General features: G+C 36.6%; 1 protein-coding gene across 6 annotated transcripts in view; it reads right to left on the reverse strand.

Annotated features, from left to right (window-relative positions):
* LOC114664257 (histone deacetylase 9) overlaps window positions 1-17,960 on the reverse strand; it is a 714,055-nt gene that overhangs the window by 42,805 nt on the left and 653,290 nt on the right. For all 6 annotated transcript variants that reach the window (XM_051935474.1, XM_051935473.1, XM_051935477.1 and 3 more), the window contains one exon: window positions 12,728-12,846. In XM_051935474.1, coding sequence (XP_051791434.1) covers window positions 12,728-12,846 — 119 coding nt within the window. The remainder of the gene's footprint in view (window positions 1-12,727; window positions 12,847-17,960) is intronic.

Raw genomic sequence — 17,960 nt, forward strand, 5'->3', positions numbered from 1 at the left:
AAATAAATAAATACATAAGATAAACTAGCTTAAATTATTTCTTAAACTCTTCTCTTTATCCTGTATGGATTTTGTAAGACAATGTCACCCTCTGATTTTTCGTGAGGAAGCAGAAAGTAAGTAGCACACACAAATCAGAGATGTACTCAAATATAATCGGTATTCTATTAAGTTAATGATTTGTGGAAACTATAACATTTCAGCTATGTCCTTATTATACCATAAATTCATTTAAATGGATTATTCATTTTTAAACGAAAATAAAGACATCTCAGCTCTCAAATAATCTGCCTTAAAATGCTTACACAGGGAATGTTTCCAACATACACAAAAGAGTTAAAAATCACAGTGAAAAGACAATTGCTTTCCGAATACATAATTAAACAGAACTGATAAGTCCAGTACAGTATACTGTTCATCTATAATATTTGGCTTTTTTTTACAGAAAAAACTTTTCAATAAGGAGTATAAGTCAACTGGTTAGACTTGTAAGTGGTTTGGGTAGGTTTCCATAAACATATCCCATTACTGCCACCAACTATACATATATTACTGTATACATAAGTTTCAAAATAATAGGTACATACAAGTTTTGACCAGCTGTCTCATTAACGTATATGTTTAACTTCTGAATCAGATGTTGCTTAGTATTTTTTAATTATTACGAGAGTGCCATGCTTCTACTGCTGTCATGACTTTCACAGGGGCCTAACAGATTACACAGTGTAAAAGAGTTTTAAAGAGCACTAGAAAACAAGCTCTGTGGGTCAGAGAACAGTAGCAGCCATCTTCAAGATGTGGCACATGTCTGATTATCAAACAGCATATCATTTAACTACACGTAACAGAGATTTTAAAGTTTTAGTCTGGTTAAAAAAATAAGTTGGACTATCTGAAAGTTAGTTGTTTAATACTTAAGGGTTTCAATATGAACTTCACAGTTTTCTTAACATGTCACCCTGTGATTTTTAAGGGAGGAAAAAAGTAAATTACAGAAATTATTTTTTAAAATATGCAAATGAGACATGGCTTCCAGTTTCCAGATATAAGAAATATAATGACATTTTTTTTCCAATTTATCAACGTATGTTACTGATTTTAATGATTTCATTACACTAAGTATATTATAATTCAGAAAATCATAACATACTAGCTCTAATTAAAATGAGACTGGATACAAAGGCAACTTCATCTCATTGCGAACTTTGCTCTATTAAAAAAAAAAGCTTTGAATCTTTCAGAATAGGACACTTCTAAATAATACTTCCAATCCAGTAAAATACAACTTCCTGAAAACAGCTGGGTGTAAGCTGCCTAAGTAATTATAGCTGTTTAAGAAATTACAGTGACCTCATAGTCGGTTGATGATATCCATCAGAGAATCTATCACCTTCTGGGTGAAGTGGGGGAATGTTTTTCACCTCTTTCAAGGTACGTTGTACAGTAGGAGCAGATTTGATGGATATACATATCTAAAGGAATGTGCTTTTTCTCCACAAGGGCACTTGTGATGTTAAACATTTCCAGATGAGTGAAGCATTTTATATATTCACAGCATAAATATTCAAGCAGTGCAAGATATTCAACAGACTGTGGAAAATATTTCAGTCCAAATGAAAGCAATTGTAGATGTGAAGGGGAAAGTTGGAAAGAGCAGGTTGTTGCGTAAACAAGTAATTGATAGTAATTTGGAAAACAAGAAACATGCAGTAGATTCACAAGTGTTTTCAATAAATTCTGACACCTTCAGAAATCAAATAGCTGCATTTGTAGACTCATAAATAAATAATGTTTTGAATGAAGCAGCATACATGCCATTGGTATTCAAACAAAACTGACAAACCATTTAACATTTGCTGATTTTTTGCTTAAAGTGTTGTTTTCTTTAATCACAGAATAGAATTGTAAGTTGAGCAGTTGTGTGTAGTTTGGCTTGGTAGGTATACTTTTTACATGCAATTAAATGCATTTTGTTTCATTAATTTTGTTTTCTATTACTTTATCTATGTTTGGCCCAGTTGTGAAAAAAATCTAAATAATTTACTTAAGAGTTCTTTCACAGTCACAAAGATTCAAGAACTAGAGGAAAATATTATTTCTTAGGTAAGAAAAAATAATCTACTTGGAATGATTATTTACTGTTCTATGTAAAATATTTCTAATCTGATTTTTCAATGTTCCCCAGCAACACAATTCTGAATTTGGAATATAATAACACTAAAGCACCTAAACACTACCAGTTTGTTTTAAGGATTTATATTACCTATAGATATGAGGTACCAGAAACATAAATAAGGCAAAATTAGTGTATAAAAAGATACTGACTTTAAGGCAATGGTTGCAATGGTATTGTAGTTAAACAATGTAATTGTTTTGTTTTTTCATTTTTATCTTCCCAGATGACCTCAGGTTTAAGATATGAAATTTAATTTAAACTATTTCACTACTACATAAATGAAGACTAAAAAATTAGTTTTTGGAAACTTCAAAGGATATACATTTCAGTAACATTTTTAACAATAATGGCATATTGCATTTACAAAGATTAGTTGTCAGACTCCTTCCTGTGTTTTTGCTGCCATTTGAAAATAAAAATAAGACTACACATGGATTCTGTAATTAAACTACTGCCCTTTAAGAATATGAAATGAACTGTATTGGGAAAGGATGAAATATTTATGATAAACAGTAAAACATGTAGCAGACCTCTTTCAACACATCATTAAAACATACGTGAATTTATTTCCACATATCTCAGTAATGTAGACCCCTGAAAATAATTATGTTTACTATGAATTGCTGGAATGGGGATGACAAAAGGGAAAAATACACAAAAGAAATAAAAACTTGAAGCATGCACATTTTTAAGGAAATAATGCATATTCAAATATATTTAATTACAGCACTGAAGTCCTACAAAGGCCAGAAACTTAGTGTACCCCTTAACTTTATTACCTGGAACAACAACAACTTACTCACTAAAAATTAGCTGTTAATTCTGAAGCCCCCTGGGGACATCTGTACACTTAACTCCACAGGATATTGATTAGGAACTATACAGATTATCTGCCCTTTTATGGAACACTTAGGGTAGACTTATCTCCTTTTAACTAGCACTAGGGTGCTGGCACCACCTAGCAAAACATGGAAACAAGCAGTTTGAAGCCTTTGTGGTAAATCAAGTTCAAAGCAGGCTAATAAGTGTGGTATTGTATTTCACTTAGGTTGTTAAGTAATACCCAGGATACCTATTTTATCGAAGATATCCCATTTATTCTCATGGCTAAAAGATGATAGAATCAATGGAGGGTACTTGTGCAACAGAATATCTTGAGGTTGTTCTAAGTGATGCAGTGTCAAGAAATGCAAAACATTCATCAATCCAAAAATAGAAAGATCTTTTAAAATTATATACTGAGTGTTTTTGCATGCATTTATTTAAGAAAAGGAAAAACCTCAATGCCACTGGTTAATACTGTTACATGATAGTTATTAAAGTTCTCTCTTGCGATATTGTGAATTGAATTAAAACATTTACACATAATATGGACAGTTTTGCTTTGATTCCTAATATAAATGTACAGTACCAAAGATACTTAGCATGGATGTTTTGCAATTGCATTCTTTGCAGGTTTAAGTATGACTTGAATACATTAATGTTATGATAAAAACATATTTGTAGATTAGGTATGAATAAGGGACATCTTCATAAAAGTAAATAATTTCACATTTAATATGGCATCTGAAGATATATACATAAAAAGGCAGGCTTTAGCACTCACAATGAGAAAGTATGGACTCACACAAACACAAAAATAGAATGTATAGCTGAAATGCCATTTTACATGTTTTTAGTTGTAATATGAAAAGAGCACTACTTATGAAATGTTAAAACTTGTCTTCAATCAAGCAATTAAGGAACAGTTCAGCCTTTTCAAGCTTTTCGTCTGTATAACACTTACCTAAATAGAGGAATTATTCCTAAAAACACCGGAACGCTTTAACATGTCAAAAACTTTATTTTCTGGTCACTCTTTTAGCTCCACACTTTCCTTCTTTTTACCTTGCTTTGTGATCTCTTTCTATTTTTACTTTAAATCTCTGTAGTGCACTTCCGTGTGCTGAAACTGTTTCATGCAGCTTTGTTTTTATTGCAAGCATATGTTGGATTTCTGAAACCCATTTATTTCTCATCACCTTTATTCACATTATTCCCTGCTTATTTCTCAATGATAAGAGTTCAAATCCATAAAAGCCTTTTCTCCTTGATGTAGATGTACTCATGTAAATCACTATACCCATCCGACTGATCAAATTTGCAGAATAAACTATTTGCATGAGAATAAAATGGTGAAATACGCTTAGCATTAATGAGCAATGTGCTGCATTTTGATAAACAATAGCATTTTTTTCTTTTTCAAATACAAGAACTAAAGTACAGTATGTGCTTCTGCAATTAATTTTGTTAAATAAAAATGATACTAATTTCAAAAATGTATTCATTATAATTATTGTCAAATCATGCTTTGTTGAAAATCAGCTAAGTACATAATTTAAATGACATTCATTGTCATAAATAAAGTATATGGTTGTAATGTAATTACTTAAAGGCTAAGGTGCATTTTAAATATACTCTGAACAATGAAGTAAATAAAATATTTTTTACAATTGTTTCCCAATCAAAACATTACATGTAGACTTCTTTTACATCAATACCTTAGGTGCCATTAAAAATGAAATGTTCCAATTGTTATTAGAACATTATTAAAGTTTTTGGTTTTAAGTTTAGGTAGCCTTTTATGGAATCAAACAGCATGACATTAAAAAAGGAACCTGGCTTAACGAACCGAAAAACAGATGGTCACTAATCACCCCATGTGGCTAAAACACACAACAACAAACATAAGAGACGCCTCACCTTCACCCTGTCTGTCCCTATCAAGACAGCATACCACTATATGAGGTTATTGCATCTCTAACCTTCTTTGTGGTGAGCTTTTGAAGTCCATGGTTGTGAAATCTTAATGTGAGAATACTGTTACAGATAAGGGGTGTTTGTTTTGTAAAAGTTTAGGACAACAGACCAGCAAGGCTTTGATGGTGTCGTGGATTTTCAATGAGTCTACCACTGATTCTGAAGAACATTCTGAAAGAAAGGAAATTACATATATATACAGTATATATATATATATATATATATATATATATATATATATATATATATATATATATATATATATATATATATATATATAGAGTAAGTTTATGTGTGAGTGTGTGTTTGTGTGCGTGCACATCTACAGTATGTGTGCAGGTGCTTTCAGTGTTCCCTAATGATATTGAAATGACACAACTGTATCATCAATCAGTTTGTATTGTAATGTATCATTTCCATTTTTTATGACTTAGAGGGCACGCGAGGCAGCACAGTGGCGCAGTGGTAGCACTGCTGTCTTGCAGTTAGGAGACCCGGGTTCGCTTCCCGGGTCCTCCTTTGGTGGAGTTTGCACTTTCTCCCCATGTCTGTGTGGGTTTCCTCCGGGCGCTCCAGTTTCCTCCCACAGTCCAAAGACATGCCAGTTAGGTGGATTCGAGATTCTAAATTGTCCCTAGCGTGTGCTTGGTGTGTTTGTGTGTGTCCTGCGGTGGGTTGGCACCCTGCCCGGGATTGGCTCCTGCCTTGTGCCCTGTGTTGGCTGGGATTGGCTCCAGCAGACCCCCGTGACCCTGTGTTCAGATTCAGTGGGTTGGAAAATGGATGGATGGATAGAGGGCATGCTTAGTTGAAATACTGCCGAGAAGAATTTCCTCTGCTATTCAGGACACAACAGGAATCCTTTGTGCCTTTCATTTTTACATCTTGTACCTAATATTATCAAACAATGGATGGATGAAATTTGGAATAGCATTACCGATGACTAGTTAAAACAAATGGTATAGAATCATTGGAAAAAAATATAAATACCATATACCTTTTTAAACCAGCCAGACAAAGATTCAGAAGGAGGCTATATTTTTAAAGAATATTATCAAACTGCTGCATACAATGAAATGCCAATAAAAAATATTCACACTACCCACATCTCTAGCCTTTGCTAGTTATGCTGCCCCTAAAAGATAGATAGATAGATAGATAGATAGATAGATAGATAGATAGATAGATAGATAGATAGATAGATAGATAGATAGATAGATAGATAGATAGATAGATAGATAGATAGATAGATAGATAGATAGATAGATAGATAGATAGATAGATAGATAGATAGATACTTTATTAATCCCAAGGGGAAATTCACAATAATAATAACAATAATAATCTGCCAGTGACTATAAGGATGGCCCTACTCAAAGATTAAATATTGTGAATTGTATAACCTAAGGTTATAGATATTTGCCTCTAGGTAAAACAGTTTTCTTTAAGTTCTTAAAAACTGAAAGAGAGCATACAGTATGCAAAAAGCTCCATCTACATTATATTTCATCGATCTTAGTAAAACATCTCAACAGACCAGCTATATTTTAAACCATTTGACTCTAGGGGTATATTTTGCACACAGGCTAGTTCATACATACAAATATAAACCTTACAAATTCAATCAATATTGAATTAACAGCACTTAAGAACACTTTAACTTCATAATGAAGGGTTGTGAATTAGATGTAGCACTAGGGAAGAATGGTTTTAAGCGTGGTGCAATCAATAGACGTAGAATAAATTGGAGGATTAAGATGCCAACATTTGAAAAGTTCTGCTCTATTAGGCACAACAGACATATTCAGTTAAGAAAGGCTGACTATATTTCTGTGGATTTGGTTCCTCTTATTCATTTTCAAAATTAAAAAATGAAATGATCACAACAGACACCAGGATGTATCGATGGTCCCAATTTATAAAGAAGGATACTATGGAATAGTGGTAGTGCTGCTGCCTCTGAACAAGAAGATTAGGATTCATGTTCCATGTGTAAGATTCGCATGTTCTCGTCATGTCTGGGTGAGATTCTATCTGTGTTCCAGTTTTCTCCTAGAGCCCCAAGACATGGAGGTTAGGTGGATTGGTAATACTAAGCTGGCTACTGATGTGTGTTCAACCTGTGATGGACTGGTGACAGGCTCATTGATTGTTCTTGCATTGTACCTGGTGCCTGTTGGAATAGGCTCCAGCTTCTCTAGAATCCAGCTCTGGAATAGTGACTGTGTCACCCTTCTCTGGGGTTGTGTTTATAAAAAATGAATGCATGGATAATATATGGATGAAATAATTACATTGTTTTCACAATTGTAAAATAACATTTGTAGAGATGGAAAATCTAAATGGATTATTAAGGAGATTGAGATTTTAAAAAATATGACATGGAAATTAATGGATTTTTGAGGGATAAGCCAAAGAATACATATAAGCCAGAAAGAGATCAGTGAACATTATATTCTATCAAACCAAACACTAGAGCCAAAGCAAAACCACACTTTGAAGTCAAGTGAAAAACAAAGCCAAAATTCCTAAAGCCTGTCTCTTATCCTGTCCCTATCTAGACTACTCTTTATAGGTTTCTGAATTTCAGTCCAAAATTCAGATGAAGAATTGTGTGCGCCAACATCTTTTAAAATGGTGATGTGATAGCATCAAGCTTTAAGTTGGATCATATGGTACCAAGGGACATTGTACCCGAAGGTGATGCCCATAAAAATATTGATGTGTCTACCCTCAATACATATCCAGAAAAATATTCAGATTACATACAAATAAATAGTGACACGATGACATTTCAAACATAATAATAAATTCTAATAAAACAAAAGTATCAAATGTAAGGCATCCAAAAATGACCAAATGTTGGATCAGAATAATCCTGAACGAGGTCTTGGCATACATTTGAGTGCTTCTTTGAAAGTGACTATTTAATAAAGTGAGAGACAAGACAGCGCTATTTTTGCTCCTGCTTCATTGTTCCAGAGGAAAAAGTTTGATTCCTGGCCTGGTCTCAGTTGATGAGAAGTTTGAACTGTCTCCCTGTATACTCTGGTATCTCCTCATATTCAAAAGATATGTGTGTGTCTTATATTAGCTTATCTAAACTGGCCAAGTATGAGAGTGAGTGGTTAAGTTTGAGAGTGTGGGTTTGTGTATGAGTGTAAAGGACTGGCAGAAGTCCTTGCTTCCTACCTTCACCCAGCGCTACCAAAGTAGGGTTCATCCACAACTCTCATGATTCACTATGTAAATAATACATTTTGGGGTGAAAATCATTAAATAAACAAAAACTTGTATGATAAACGATAACCATGGCAACTCAGGATCACATTAAATCATCAAGGTGGTATAAAAGACTACCAGAATATTTTTGAAGGTGACCAGTAAGTATATTAATGCAAAGTGTTAATGTTATGGAAACAAACAGAATAAAAAATATGCAATCTGTAATACTCTGCTAGGAATAGCTCAGAGATTATTTTATGCTTTATGTGACATTGATATTTATTACTACTTGGAATACATCCTTGAGGTGCATGCTCTTTAAACCCAATGAATTAAAAGAAGAAAAAAATCTTTAATTTATTTAATTGATTGTCACTTTTTTGGCAGGACAAGCATTTTGAGCTGCCCTTCCTCCCCAAACAATAGGCAACACATGACATTTCCCTAACAAAAAATTACAGAGGAATAAATGTGTAATGACTAAAAAATTCTAATAGCAATCACAAAACCAAGAACACATCAGAAAATAATATCTGGAACATAAATCGACAAAAAAAAAACTTTTTGTTGCTAAAGTCAAGTAAAGGTCTAGTATTGAGGACTCAAGCATAAAGTAATAATAATAATAATAATTCATCACATTTACATAGCACCTTTCAAGATACTCAAAGCACCTTACACAGTGAGTAGGGAGCCACTTCAACCACCACTAATGTTCAGCATCCACAAGGATGATGCAATGGCAGCCATTTCTGCGCAAGTACTCTCACCACACATTTACCTGTTAGGTGGTGAAGAGGTGTGAAATAGTCAATCAGAGACAGAGGATGATTAAGGGGCCAGAATGACCAGGCTGTGGTGGACAATGTAGTCCAGGACATTGGAATACACCCTACTCTTTACAAAGGATGCCCAGGGATCTTTAATGACCACACAGTGCCAGGACCTCAGTTTTAAGTCTCATCTGAAAGACGGCGCCATTTTTACAGCACATTGTGTCCCCATCACTGCACTGGAGTATTGGGATTCACATTCAGACCAGAGGGCAGGTTTCTTCTGCTGGCCTCACCAACACCTCTTCCAGCAGCAACCCAAGCTTTTTCCTGGTTGGCCTCCCACCCAAGTATTGGCTGGGCCCAAACATGCTTAGCTTCAGATGGATGACCTTTTCTGAAGTGCATGTGGTATGACTGCTGGCCAAAGTGAACCCTGTGAGATTAGTTACTGGAGAAAAGGAGTCTCCAGCCATACTGCCAACCCCTGCTCACATACCTATCTTTGTACTGCACTCAAAAGGAAACCTAGAATTACTTTGTAACAGATTGTCACTAAGCAATTAAATCGAAGGGAACAAAACTGGTCTAAATTCTTGATTTTTGACCACAAAAATTAAATTGACCTAATCTTTAATTGTTCTTAAAAGCAATACAACACTGTATGCCACAAGGAGGTAATATACAGCATATAGACAGAAACTGGTCCTAAATTTGGGCCAATGGATTCAGAGAGTGGCACCATATTGCATGTTATTTAGCACATTCAAGTATGTGACAATTTGCCCCTACTTGTACATACCAGTTTAGTTAAAGCAAATGTTGTGTTTGATATGCAGACAGAAGAACAATGGAATCTTGTTTATCACTCTCTTTGTTTAGTGACAATTTCAACAAAGTTTTGAAATTCAAACTCTCATTCTAGTTATTTTTTAAATTGTTTTCACGGTACAAGAATGAGTAGAATCAGAGACTGTTCTAGCAGCACTGGGGTGAAAAGCAGAAGCCACAACAATCCTCCTCACACTGTGATAATTTAATATTAACAGCCCATTTTATAATGTTAAGATTGTAAGAGTCCCTGGAGTAAGTGTTCATGTACAAATTACACGCGTAATTCTCTCTCAGAACTCAGTTAAGATCTGCAGACAGTGAAGCTGGTCCTTTACTCACTAAGCCAATCCTTCTACCAACCTATTCATCCTATGATCTATTTTGCAGAACCCATCTATTTTATAAACAGTCATGGAGAACCGATACCTGGCAGCACCGGGCACAAGATAATCCAGTCACAGTCATCCCATGGTACACTCACATACAATTCAATGCACATTCACCCAAGTCTACATTAAAGTTACCAATCAACCAAATTAGCATATCTTTTGGAAATGAGAGTCTCTGAGAAGACAAGTAAAATGTGCAATCTCTACATAGACAGCAACTGGGCCAGGATGTGAAGCCAAGAATTCGAAAGATGAGACAGTACTGTTTATTATGTCGACATGCTATTTTTCATAAAAAAACTTCAGCAATAATTTCATATTCACTAAGTCCTGGGTTGTATTGCGTGCATCACCTACCCGACCATCTATCAGTATAGCAACAACAACAACAACAACATTTATTTATATAGCACATTTTCATACAAAAAGTAGCTCAAAGTGCTATACATAATGAAGAGAAGAAAAATAAAAGACAAAATAAGAAATTAAAATAAGACAACATTAGTTAACTTAGAAAGGAGTAAGGTCTGATGGCCAGGGTGGACAGAAAAAACAAAAAAAAACTCCAGAAGGCTGGAGAAAAAAATAAAATCTGTAGGGGTTCCAGGCCACGAGACCGCCCAGTCCCCTCTGGGCATAAATGAGCAATTGTCGTTAGTTATACCAGCAGCTCATATTCTTTAAAATCTTTTTTACTCTAAGCAAGAAGGGAATGCCAGCAGTGATAAAGAAATTAGGTTTAATGTTGAGATCCATCCATCCATCCATTATCCAACCGGCTATATCTAACCAAAGGGTCACAGGGGTCTGCTGGTGCCAATCCCAGCCAACACAGGGTGCAAGGCAGGAAACAAACCCCAGGCAGGGTGCCAGCCCACCACAGTTAATGTTGAGATCCGATTGATTTATGCTTAATGATTCCATATATTTTATGTTAATTTATCAATATTTTAGTCTGTACAAAAGTGACATAAAAGATGTGCTAGCAAAACAATCATCCATTCACCCTGTTAATTCAGGTTCAGGGTCACAATAAACCACTGTCAATATCTTAAATATCACAAGAAGGACAGTATAGAAAATAAATAAAAGACATGTAAAAATGTGTAAATTTGAAAGTGTTAAAAATAATGCAAAATATTTCATTTAGAGTTTGTTGAAAAGTGCTCTATTTTAATATTACATTTTTCATGATGGTGTGGAAGAACTTTTCCTTTTAGACACTGAGCTGAACATGACTGTCAGGGTTTTTCAGAAATATCAGGGCACAGTTTTATTAGCAAGTAGCGTGGCGTGCTGGTTAAGGCTATTGACATGAAACCCTGAAGTCAAGGGTTCAAATCCTGATACTGACACTGTATGACCATGAGCAAGACACTTCATCATCTGCCTGTGCCCCAAACGGAAAGACAAAAGAAATATAACCAATTGAATCTCAGATGTTATAAATTGTCCTGTATAAAAGCATCAGCTGAATATGTAAATGTTTATTCACAATCAAGAGGTAAGTACTGTATAATGTGTGGGGCCATTTTTCTAGCAAAGTGCTTAAATGGGGCATTCTGGTATGCATAAATGTATTATGCCAAAGTTTTGTTAGAAAAAAATCAGAATATTTTGTTTTAAGTTTGAATTCATTTTTAATTGAAACTTGTTTTCAGCGGTTAATGTATGTTGTATTATGCACTCGGCCTTTATCCCATGTCCTTCAAATGAATAAGTACTCATGATAGAGATTTTAAATAGCAGCATGATGCTTGACTGCAGTATTTTGAATGATGATATTTCAGATATATCTTAACAAACAGATTAAGTATTTATTAACACTTTCACTAACAGTAACATACTGAGACAAATAAGTAAATGTAAAAGTTTATTACACAACAAAGAGGTAAATATTTAATATTGTGTGGGGTCATTTTCCTAGCAAAGTGCTGAAATGGAGCACTCTGGTGTGCATCACTATCTAATATAATTGGCTTGTTAGTAAAGTGATTCTAGTAAACTAAGTATATTATTTGTTATGCATAAGGACATTTGTTTATTGAAACCTGTTTTCAGCTGTTGGTCTTTACCAGATGTACTTCAAATGAATAAGTTTTAATTAATGACAGAGTTCAATTTTAAATATTATCATGGTGCTTGGTCACAATATTTTGAATAATGACATTTCAGATATATCCTAACAAATACATGAAATATTCATTAACACTTTCACTAGCCTTAAAGTACTGAGCCAGTCATCTGCAACTGTCATCAAATGATTTGCTAATATCTGTGCTTCTTAAATACAGTATATTGTATTGATCTGGCAAATATACTAGACTGGAACTTAAGTTAGTGCTGCAGAGACAATTTTATCCAATTCATCATAAAATGACACAGTATGGAAATGTTTGACATGCATACACACCTTAGCCTCAATACTTATACAAAGTACATTACTGGTCATACTTGGCAACACTGTAACCTATTTCTGCCATGAGTAAACTATTCTGCCTGGAAGACAAAAAAAAACATTTGTGACTTACATTTGGCTGTGACTTTGTACCCGCCCAGTGGTGGGTCATGACCTTCTACTGCATCAAATCCAGCTGACACCAGGACCACATCTGGATTAAACTCTGCAGCAATGGGTATGACAACAGTCCTGTAAGGAAATAACACAGTGTTTTGATTACAAGTGCAAGCCTCAAATGCATCTCAGAGCTGAGGGGTAGATAAGTTTTAAATCAGCTTCTAAAAAGGACTGAGCTAAGTATCTCATTTTATGATTTCGTCAAAAATTTGTGTACCATTGTGCTTCTCATCAACTGAGTCTGGATCTTTTTCCCTTCATTTGGGTTGGTTCTGTTTTATGTGTTGGTTGCATAATCATCATGGAATGAAGGAAGCCTTATTTAGAAGGGAATGTGAGATGAAAGGCTCTACAACTAGAAACAAGGAAAGGCCTTTAATTTGGCAGAATTGCATTTTACTCCTCAGACTTCTTAGCACTTCTAGCTAAAAACAGTATGAACAAACATTGCTCACCCAACATAAAATTTTAGAGGCACGTAAAGCCCTTGTCATTTTCAGCAATGGCCGCTAATTCAGTCAGGACCTAATCTTATGCTGGTTTTGCACTCAACAGTCTATCACTAATGATTCTGTGCGTGCTAGTGTAGTGTGAAAAATGCACTCATGCTATCGCGGTCTACACCAAAATTGCCATAATTAGGCATTTAGTACTGCTGCGTGAAGAGGTCATTACGAAGAAGTACCACCATAATTACGACTTTTTTCCTGTGCTACACTACATTAACTCTCTATGGGAAGGATTTATGTAAATTGTATACAGTGTGGGAAAGTATCGCTGGCATTTTATCTGCACAGGATGCTGTAAAAATGTTCAATCTCTTGGCAAAACGTGCAGATTAACACTTGATCCCATCCTGGTTGTTTTGTACAATATCATCTGTTACGAATTACTTCCTGAAATTAGTGACCTTACCGCAATTCTGTAATTTTCATGCTGAATTATCAATGACAACAATAAGGACAGACAGATAGATAGATAGATAGATAGATAGATAGATAGATAGATAGATAGATAGATAGATAGATAGATAGATAGATAGATAGATAGATAAAATAAGTATTTACAGTAAGAGATGATCAATAAAAATGTAAGAGTAAGAAAATCATAAAAAGTAAAAGCAAACTTTAAACAGAAAAATCATAAGCCTTAGTTTGTATGCATAAGTCAAAATGCAATCAGCTTTTGAAAATTAAGTGTATAATGAGCACAGTGATGTCTGTTAAGGTTATTACCCAGTCTTTGTGAACTTTGCATGTTCTCCTACACCCTATCAGTTTTCTCTAATGTTTAGTTAACTGATATGGGAATATGTATGCTCCCTGCTATGGGTTACCACCAGAGTTCTAAATGTATGTTAGGTTAGGTTTCATGCCAGAATACAACATGTCCAGCATGTGGAAAGAGCATTGTTGTTCCTGGGTCGGGACTGGGTTGTTGGCCATTGGTTTTAAGCAATACCTTGACATCACTTTCCTGTTCATGGCCACATACAGTGTTCAGCTAGATAATCCATGCTGTAAAGTAAGGCATTCCTTATGAACAACAATTCAATGCACGTGTGTTCTTCATGCACAATTATTGCTTGTTAGTAGCAATTATCCTCATTATTAATGCCTTTCTGCAGATGATGGATATTAACCACTAGAAAAATTTCCTTCTGTCATTCCAGGGCCAACAGAAGGGCAGAGAAGTCTGTTGGTTAACTGCCAATTATAGATTATCCCTATGTTAGTGACAGAATAGGTGTTTGTGATCTTTGTGATTGACAAGTAACCTGTTCACCACTCTTTCCTGCCTTGTACCCTATGCTAGCATGATAGGCTATGGACCCCACATTAAACTGGACAAAACCAGTTTGAGAATATTATGCTAAGCTTTGAACTGAATAACATGAGGGAGCAAGAAAATAGTTAGTACTGCTACCTTATAAATTCAAGTGGCTGTGTTTGTATTCTTACTCAGTTACTGACAATGTGCACTTAGCACTACATCTGCTTATGTGTCTAGGTTTTTTTTAGTTATTCCGGTTTTCTTGCAACAATCCAATGATTTAAAGAACTGTGGGTGAGTGAGTGTGCCATCAATGGACTGGTGTCTCATCCAGCGCTGGTTCCTGCCTTGTCACTAATGGCAACTATGACATGCTCTGTAACACTACATAGATCACAGTGGGTTGAAGAGTGGATGAAATATTATTTTATACCTGGTTGACACCTCTACATAAGGTACATTACAAAATTATGATATGTTTCAATTTGTAGATCAGGTGACTTGCTGAGGGTCACACAGTGAGTTTGAAGTAAGAATTGAACCAGCAGTTTGAAGTCCAGCCAGCAGCAGTTTGACCTACTGTCAACAGTTCTTACACTTAGTTCTTACAAAGTACATTCTGGATTTTTCACAATAACACACTTTTTCTGCATTGTACAAATTTAAATAACTTGTTTTTTAAACATATTTTAAACAGTTATATTACTTCAGGTACATTTTATTGTTTCTTTTATATCCCTATTTTTTCAAATTTTAAGAAGGTGAAAGATTATTGGTTGAACAGGTGCCAAGTGACTAGCATTTGTACCTTAACAGGAGGTACAGTTTAATGTAGAAAAGTGCAAAGTGTTACGTGTTAGCAAAAGGAATGTTGAATTATGAATACAAGATGGGAGACACTGTCCAATCTCTAAAAAATGATATAGCGGTTTAGATAGATAGATAGATAGATAGATAGATAGATAGATAGATAGATAGATAGATAGATAGATAGATAGATAGATAGATAGATAGATAGATAGATAGATAGATAGATAGATACTTTATTAATCCCAAGGGGAAATTCACATACTCCAGCAGCAGCATACTGATAAAAAACAATAAATTAAAGAGTTATAAAAATGCAGGTATAACAGACAATAACTTTGTATAATGTTAACGTTTACCCCCCCCGGGTGGAATTGAAGAGTCACATAGTGTGGGGGAGGAACGATCTCCTCAGTCTGTCAGTGGAGCAGGACATTGACAGCAGTCTGTCGCTGAAGCTGCTCCTCTGTCTGGAGATGATACTCTTTAGTGGATGCAGTGGATTCTCCATGATTGACAGGAACGGATGTCAAACTGTCCAGCTCCATGCCTACAATAGAGCCTGCCTTCCTCACCAGTTTGTCCAGGCATGAGTTGTCCTTCTTCTTTATGCTGCCTCCCCAGCACACCACTGCGTAGAAGAGGGCACTCGCCACAACCATCTGATAGAACATCTGCAGCATCTTATTGCAGATGTTGAAGGATGCCAGCCTTCTAAGGAAGTATAGTCGGCTCTGTCCTCTCTTGCACAAAGCATCAGTATTGGCAGGCCAGTCGAATTTATCGTCCAGCTGCACTCCCAGGTATTTATAGGTCCTGTACCCTCTGCACACAGTCACCTCTGGTAATCACGGGGTCCATGAGGGGCCTGGGCCTCCTAAAATCCACCACCAGCTCCTTGGTTTTGCTGGTGTTTAGGTGTAAGTGGTTTGAGTCGCACCATTTAACAAAGTCCTTGATGAGGTTCCTATACTCCTCTTGCCCACTCCTGATGCAGCCCACGATAGCAGTGTCATCAGTGAACTTTTGCACATGGCAGGACTCCGAGTTATATTGGAAGTCCAATGTATATAGGCTGAACAGGACCCGAGAAAGTACAGTCCCTTGCGGTGCTCCTGTGTTGCTGACCACAATGTCAGACATGCAGTTCCTGAGACGCACATACTGAGGTCTCTCTGTAAGATAGTTCACAATCCATGCCACCAGATATGAATCTACTTCCATCTCTGTCAGCTTGTCCCTAAGGAGCAGAGGTTGGATGGTGTTGAAGGCGCTAGAGAAGTCCAGAAACATAATTATTATTGCACCACTGCCTCTGTCCAAGTGGGAGAGGAATCAGTGTAGCATGTAGATGATGGCTCCTCCGCTCCCACCTTCTCCTGGTATGCGAACTGCAGAGGGTCGAGGGTGTGGCGGACCTGTGGCCTCAGGTGGTGAAGCAGCAGCCGCTCCATGGTCTTCATCACATGTAACGTCAGAGCGACAGGTCGGAAGTCATTCAGCTCACTAGGATGTAATACCTTTGGGATTGGGGTGATGCAAGATGTTTTCCAAAGCCTGGGAACTCTCCCCTGTTCCAAGCTCAGGTTGAAGATGCGCTGTAGAGGACTCCCCAGCTCCAATGCACAGGCCTTCAGCAGTCGTGGCGATACTCCATCTGGACCGGCTGCTTTGGCACGAAGTCTCCTCAGCTCTCTGCTTACCTGGGCCGCTATAATTGTGAGTGGGGGGAAACTCTCTCCTATGCTGGTATCAGTAGAAGGATGGGTAGAGGGTGCAGTACTCCGAGGTGAGAGTGGGTTAGGGTGGTCAAACCTGTTAAAGAAGTTGTTCTTCTGGATTGCTCTCTCCACGTCTCTCTCGATGATGGCACCCCGCTTCGAGCTGCAGCCAGTGATGATCTTCATCCGGTCCCACACTTCCTTCATGCTGTTGTTCTGCAACTTCTGCTCCAGCTTTCTCCTGTACTGCTCTTTTGCCGCCCTGAGCTGGACTCGGAGTTCCTTCTGCACACGCTTGAGTTCATGCTGATCACCACCTTTAAAAGCCCTTTTCTTCTGGTTCAAAAGGCCCTTGATGTCACTTGTGATCCATGGCTTGTTGTTAGCATAGCAGCGTACTGTTCTTACTGGAACTACAATGTCCATACAGAAGTTGATGTAGTCAGTAATGCAGTCAACAACCTGCTCACTTACGTCTCACTATGTGACCCCTGCAGGATATCCCAGTCTGTAGTTCCAAAGCAGTCTCTCAGAGCCTGCTCTGTCTCAGGGGACCACTTCCTGAATGAGCGTGTGGTTGTAGGTAGCTCCCTCACTCTTGGTTTGTAGTGAGGCTGAAGAAGAACCAGGTTATGATCTGCTTTCCCGAGCGCAGGAAGCGGGGTGGTGCTGTACGCATCTTTAACGTTTGCATACAGTTAGTCATATGTAGGTTTATGTTGACACAACATTTTCATCATCTAAGCAATGCACAGAAGCTATCAAAAAGGCAAAAAAGTTAGGTTACATTATAAAAACTTTTGAATTTAAAATGTTTTACGTTTAGATTAGACTATGCGCAGTTCTGGTCACTACGCTACAAGAGAGTCAAAGCAGCACTTGAAG

The sequence above is a fragment of the Erpetoichthys calabaricus genome, chromosome 13 (genome assembly GCF_900747795.2).
Source record: "Erpetoichthys calabaricus chromosome 13, fErpCal1.3, whole genome shotgun sequence".
Classification (NCBI taxonomy): Eukaryota; Metazoa; Chordata; class Cladistia; order Polypteriformes; family Polypteridae; genus Erpetoichthys; species Erpetoichthys calabaricus.